The following is a 6301-nucleotide window of genomic DNA, read 5'->3' as shown; positions in this document are numbered from 1 at the left end:
ATGAAAGATAGTTGTAATTCACAGCTGCAAACAAAAGGGTAAATAATGTAAAAGTTTAAAGAATGTCATAAAACCAGAATTTGTAAAACATGAATTAATGAACTTGAAATTTGCATTTCAGCATCTCAGTGTCTGGAAAATAGCAAGGTAAACTAAACAACTGAAACAGACTCAGAAGGAGGACATGATGCCACAAAAAGTGACATGGCTGAGACAGATGGGAAGCTCACTTAAGGTTTTCTATGAAAATAGGTACATCCTAGTGTAGTGTATGGGGTTTCAAATAAAAAATCAGGAAGACAGAAGACATCCTGTAATTACTGCATAGGAAGGGGCAGAAGAAAGATTCAGTATCTAATTCCTCATTAATCTGCCTAATTTTGTTTAAATATCATCAGGACAAGAGACGAGGTGAGCTCCTCACAGTGATTTGAACTGATGGGTGTGGCACAGCACCTACTTACCTCATGCACTCTTTCCATGGGATTGGAGCCACAGAAAGAGGCTAGGAAAGCTGGATCTTTGTCTGATGAGTGAGTGACCAAAGGGATGGAGAGGTAACATCTGCCAGAAGGATAAGAGTACAAGGGATCTGAATGCCTGTCCACAGCTCCTCTTCTGGGTATAGGACTTCAGTTCTGATGGATGAGCTGCTGGAGAAACCTCAGTTAGAAGCAGACTTTGGTTATCAGGTGTGTTTAACACCTGGGGAGGAGTTAGTGGAAATGCATTCCAGGGAGGGTCAACACTTCAAAGCAGGATTTGTCAGGATTCTCCCTGTTTGGTCTTTAATGTCTGTCTTTTGGTTAAGTAAAACTCAGCCTTTCATCTTCTCATTAACCTGTACCCCCCTGGAGCTATTAACTTGAAATATATGTGGAAAAGAGTTTAGAAATATATTCTTGAATACCCTTGTGGTGCATTTGGGTGTGAACTACACTTGATATCCTGGGTCCAGACTCACTTTCTTGCTGCCTGCTGAAGTCAAGATGCTGTTGAAGGCTGGTCATGAGAATGGGTGCCTGAGAGGGGCATGGAAAAGGAGGTGGTGATGATGGCTACAGGGTGCAGCTTCAAGGGCACACATCTATGCAGAGCTGATGCAGCAGGTGTCTAAGGGCAATTGAGGCAGGACTGAGACATGGAGGGATAAATTCATGCTGCAGATGCATCAGAGGAGGCTGAAAAATAAACCTCTTTCCACTCAGCTTTTAACTGCATCCTTTCAGGTGTAAGAAAAAGATCTGGACATCTCAGACCATGAGGTTAGGTTGATAATGGGTCTTGTCCTGAGAACCTGAGCCACAAAGAATGGAGCCCAGCCAGATGGATGCCCACCCTCAGAGCTCTCAGATATCCACTCTCAGAGGCAGAACTGCAGCCTTGGTTTTCCAGATCTGTTTTCTCCTGTTTGTCACCTGTGTAGTTTGTGGGTAATAGAAAACCAGGAGTTTATATTTGTACCAGTTCTGTGTTCTCACACATCACTGTCTACAGATGGGTTGCAAATTACCATTTAAAGAGTGCAGTTTCCCGTTTGGAACAATGCATGGTGTTTCAGACTGAAGGTGCAACACTGCCTTCATGTTAGCTTAGGAACATGGAAATCACCTGGATAAGTACACGACCACAGCTCTGGTCATTATATCTGATTACAGCCTTAAATATAAATAATTTTGAAAAAGGGAATTTAGAAATCAGGCATGTGATAAATGCAGTGTTGGTCCTACACAGTTTCTGTTCTCTCGGAGAGGATTGCACAGTGATGTGCAGATGGCCAGTGACTCCAGTGGGCCACTGTGAGGGAAAGGTGGTCAGTGCTTTGGTTCTGATACAGTCCCTGATCACTTGTGTGCACCAGTCAGCAGCAGTGAAACCAGCCTTGTTCCACAGAAGATTTGATGGTTTTCTGCCATCAAATTGCCAATCAAGTAAGTACATTATAGTTGGGACAGGAGGCACAAACTCATAAAATTCTCAAATATTTTTATGCAAAAAGAATTCAGGATTCCTACCCTGGTAAAACCCCCTGCTTTGCCCCACATTAATATTTGGGGTTTTTTTTATAGGAAACTGAAGATTTTGATGGCCTTGAATTTGTATTTGTGGGTTCTGAAGTGGTTAGGTAGTTCTCAGAAGAGGACTCTGGAAAGTAAGAGACTTGCTGATGTCATTTTTATTTCACCACCAGTACCCCAAAAAAAACAGCTGAGAGAGATGTTGGTGGCCCTATATAAGGTGCAGCTCACCTCCTGCAGAGCACATCAAGAACCACAGCAAAGGTAAGGCTTGCAGCCTTTGTGCTGCTCTCACTTTGCTTCACCTGCTCTCCTTGGTGCTAACGCTGCCTTCTCTCACATCAGCGCCGAGCCCGGTGCCTGCAGCCTGCTGGGACGGAGATTCCAGACTGTGAGCCATGGCCTCCCTGCACACCTGGTCCAAGAGCTTCCCAGGATGGGTTTTCTTCTGCTGCTGTTGCTGTCTCCTCCTTCTTCTCACCAGCTCTCTGCCCCTGAAAGGGGCTTCCACTGCCCATCACGCCTGCAGGCTCAGGAAGATCAACTTCCAGCAGCCCTACATCAGGAATCGCACCTACACCTTGGCTAAAATGGTATAGTCATTCATGTGCTCCTCACGGTGGGATCTGAGCACCTACTCCTCTGTTGGTGCTGTGACCTCTAGCCTTTGGCATTCCTCCCTCTTTCCCCTGCCTTTCTCCAGAAAAAAAAAAAAGTGCATTTGCAGTTAAGGCAGAGTTTGGGTGTGTGGAGCAGGTCCATTGCCTGCTGGCTGTGTAGCCAGGGGAAGCCTCTGCCTCTCCTGCTGCTCCCCAAGGGAAAGGCAGCCCCTGGGACAGCACAGCTGCTTCCTTTCAAGCAGCTGCTGCCGAAGTGGGTAAATTGTGAAATATGACATTAAATTTCTCAATTTGCTCAGTTCATTTGGGGCTGGGCCTGTCCATGACTCCAGTCACAGCCAAGCAGATGCTCAGGTGTCTCACAGTGCTCTGCTAGGGCAGGTTTCTCGGCTGCTTTTGCCATGGGTGGGTCTCCCTGGGTGCACACCACCCAGCACCTCCCAGCAGCATTGTGGGCCACTGTGAGGTCAGCCACCTGCAGCATCTGGTTTAGTCACCATAACCACAACAACTTCTGACTTTTAAGTGGAGGATATGAATTCAGACTTCAGCTTATTTATTTTCCTGCAATACTGATCTTGAATCTCACCCAGCTGAGGGGAGAAACAGACATGATGTCCAGTCTTATCTACCTGTAACAGACTGTGGTGTCCATTCCCTCATTTTGCCTGTACTTTCATTGCTGATGAAATCTTTTGGGTTTATTATTAATCTTTAATTTAAGTAGGGTTTCCATCGCCACCTGACACTTCCTTTTTTCCTCTCAGGCCAGTGCCTCAGACAAGGACACGGACAACAGATTGATCGGGCAGCAGCTCTTTGTTAGCATCAGGGTAAGCCTTACATGGAGAGCCTGTTCTTTGCACCCCTCTGCAGCACTTAGTGATCTCTTGCCTTGATTCAACAGGACCTCTTACTTTCATCCATAGGAAAACAACCGCTGCTACCTGATGAAGAGAGTTGTGGAGCTTGTAGTAAAAGATGTTCTCCTCACTGAAGTCAAGAACCAGTACCCTTATGTTGAGGAGGTGGCACAGTTCTTGGCATCCCTGACCTCCGAGCTGAGCAGTTGTGTGAGTAACACTGAGTTTCTTTCCCTCTGACTCTCATCGCTGCTCCTAAATCTCAGAAGTGGCAAAAGGCAGTGATATGAAAGGAAACTTCAAATCAAAGATACGAAAGTCAGAGTTAATAGGGAGGTATGAAAAAGAAAAAAATAGTGCATTGTTGCATATAGCTGTCCATCTTACGTCTGGATGTTTCCTTTCTTTTAGCTATTCTCAGGACAGAGAGAACACATTGAAAAGAACCTGGAACAAATGAAGAACAAAATGGATCAGGTACATTTCTCTCAAATATTTAGAAAGAGCAGTTTCAAACACTAGTCATTTAGTTGGATTAAGGCTGTCTTAATTATGAAACAAACTCGAGATTATTTAGGATATGGAGCCTACGAGGGCATTAAAGAGGGCATTAATGATATTTCCCCTTCCAGCCCTCCCTCACTTGTCCTGTTAGCTCTCGTTATGGTAATTTAAATCTTCAAAAGGTTGCAGGAAACTTATATGCTAGTCTATATTTGAATGAACTAATTTATATCTTATGATACAATGAGACCAACAGAACTGTGCAAGAGAATTAGGAAAGTAAATTATTGATTCAGTTTCTGTGACAATCCTAAATTAAATTTTCCAGAAAATAACTAGTTGCTGAGATTTGCCTTCTACTCTTTTCTAGTTGGGAGAAAATGGAAAGACTAAAGCCATTGGAGAGCTGGATTTACTATTTGACTACGTGGAAAATGCCTGTACTGATGTCCCAAAGAAAGGAAGTAACAAGAAGAAAAACTGAAAAAATTCTGCATCAGGCTTGAAGAGATGTCTCTGCAGACCTCCTGCAATACCTCAAATTGATTAGCTGCGATTATGTCCATTCCCCCCAGATGCATTATGTTTTTCACTTGTGTCAAAACTAGCAAACTAAGTGAGCAGAGACAGGATGCATATTGCTGCCTTCTTTGAAAATGAAAATTCCAGGACACTGCCTCTCGATTGCAATACAGGGAATCAGTTATTTACAGAAGCACTGTTCTGTCCTCTTCATCTTCACAGGAATGAGGCAACTATTTCTGTCTTTTATATACTGAAATTTGACACCTATGGATCAGCTTTCATCAAGGCATTGATGTTTTGATGTGATATTTTAGCCAGGATGTTTTGAGACTCCTAGCTGGAAATCTCACTTGCATATATTGCCCTCTTCTGACCTTTGCCTGAAAAGTTGGTAATTCAGACGATTTCAGAAATAATTTTAATCGTTTGTATTTAATGGTAACTTATTTTAAGTAATAACTAATTTTAAGGTAATAATTATACAATATTTTATTTATATAGATTAATTGAAAAATATCCAAGAAAATGTATTTATGAAGCTTTACCAGAAATCAACACTGCTGTGTGATATTTATATGCAGATGGAACGTTTTATAAATGCTTGCACTTTAATTTATTATAATAAATATTTTGGTCCTCGAATATTGCCATTTGCAGAGCTTTTGTCTTTTCTTCAAGCACATTGTGCCTGTGGAGCTGCTGGACTAGTGGCTGTATTCTGGTGCTCAGAAAGGAAGCTCTGCTTGGGGCTATGCTTCTTCACCATAAGCCTGCAATTTCAACTTCTCACAGGCCAGGGCTTAGTGGGAAGCATGTCAGTCAACCTTTCTTGTAGAGGATGGTGGGAAAAATAACATCACTCCTGAAGGTCATTGGTTTGGTTCACTGGTTCTGCCTCGGTACATGCAGAGACAAGATCCCCCTCGAGGAGCTGCTGATGGAAAGTCCCAAACTGTCCCCAAGGGTCAGGTCATGTGGAGACAAACAGGCAGCAGCTGCTAATGAAAACTCAGAGCTCTGCATTCCCACTGCCCATGCATAGCACACTGAGCACAAATGGTGTTCTGCAGCATCAGGGGTCTGAGAGTCCTTCAGAAGAAAATGTTTGGTGCCTACTCTCAACACAAACTCCGAGACAGAAAAAAACCCTCAAGTCCCCGAAACACTGTTTAACACTGTCATGTCCTTCAGCAATGTCTCCTGGCAAAGAGAAGAGTTGCTCTGGTGTAGCCAGGGAAAGTGGTGAATGGACCAAGGTTAAAGGGGTGGAAAGCATCCAAATAATCAGAAAGCCAGAAGAAATATGTAATAGCAGATTCCAGCAATTGCTGAAGTCTTCTTGAGCAAGGCCTTACCATTTATTCATCAGGGCCACAAGTATCCTCTCCACATTTAAAAAAATGTTGCTTCTGAACCAGAGCAAATTAAAGATGGATTTAAAAGCATCCATCCATACCTATTTTGAATATGATTTATGTGAACTGAAATCACAACACTTCTTGTGGGAAATCACATATTAGACTGGCACATGGTTCATTTGGGTGGTGGATGCCTGTTGCCTATCAAACTAGATGCATTCATCATGGTTTACTTTCCCCCACACTTTCATTTGCATATCACAACATATGATTTACATGCCTGTTCACACAAGGCAGAAAGGACCCAGTAATAACAGGCAGCCAGGATCTGGTACTGCATGACAGTTTCAGGGATTTAACCTTTCTTATATATTCAGTTGGATATATATTTCCTTTCTTCTGGGATAAGGAAT

At 43.0% G+C, this 6301-nt stretch overlaps 1 protein-coding gene across 1 annotated transcript; it reads left to right on the top strand.

Annotated features, from left to right (window-relative positions):
* Window positions 1–2361: 2361 nt before the first annotated feature.
* On the top strand, window positions 2362–5041 carry IL22 (interleukin 22). Its single transcript, XM_014879105.2, has 5 exons — window positions 2362–2611; window positions 3406–3471; window positions 3568–3711; window positions 3913–3978; window positions 4376–5041. The coding sequence occupies exons 1-5, from the start codon at window positions 2417–2419 to the stop codon at window positions 4487–4489; spliced, it is 585 nt and encodes a 194-aa protein (XP_014734591.1). The 5' UTR covers window positions 2362–2416; the 3' UTR covers window positions 4490–5041.
* The last annotated feature ends 1260 nt before the right edge of the window (window positions 5042–6301 follow it).

The sequence above is a fragment of the Sturnus vulgaris genome, chromosome 5 (genome assembly GCF_052056855.1).
Source record: "Sturnus vulgaris isolate bStuVul1 chromosome 5, bStuVul1.hap1, whole genome shotgun sequence".
In the NCBI taxonomy this organism is placed as follows: domain Eukaryota; kingdom Metazoa; phylum Chordata; class Aves; order Passeriformes; family Sturnidae; genus Sturnus; species Sturnus vulgaris.
The sequence above is the reverse complement of the archived record's forward strand: the minus strand, read 5'-3'. Positions and strand labels throughout refer to the sequence as shown.

What these genes read in the sequence shown, in the direction of transcription:
- IL22 (XM_014879105.2), top strand. Translation starts at nt 2,417, where the DNA reads ATGGCCTCCCTGCACACCTGGTCCAAGAGCTTCCCAGGATGGGTTTTC. An exon ending in AGCTCTTTGTTAGCATCAGG is followed by an intron (nt 3,472 to 3,567) that starts GTAAGCCTTACA and finishes TTTCATCCATAG; the next exon opens with GAAAACAACCGCTGCTACCT. An exon ending in TGAAGAACAAAATGGATCAG is followed by an intron (nt 3,979 to 4,375) that starts GTACATTTCTCT and finishes ACTCTTTTCTAG; the next exon opens with TTGGGAGAAAATGGAAAGAC.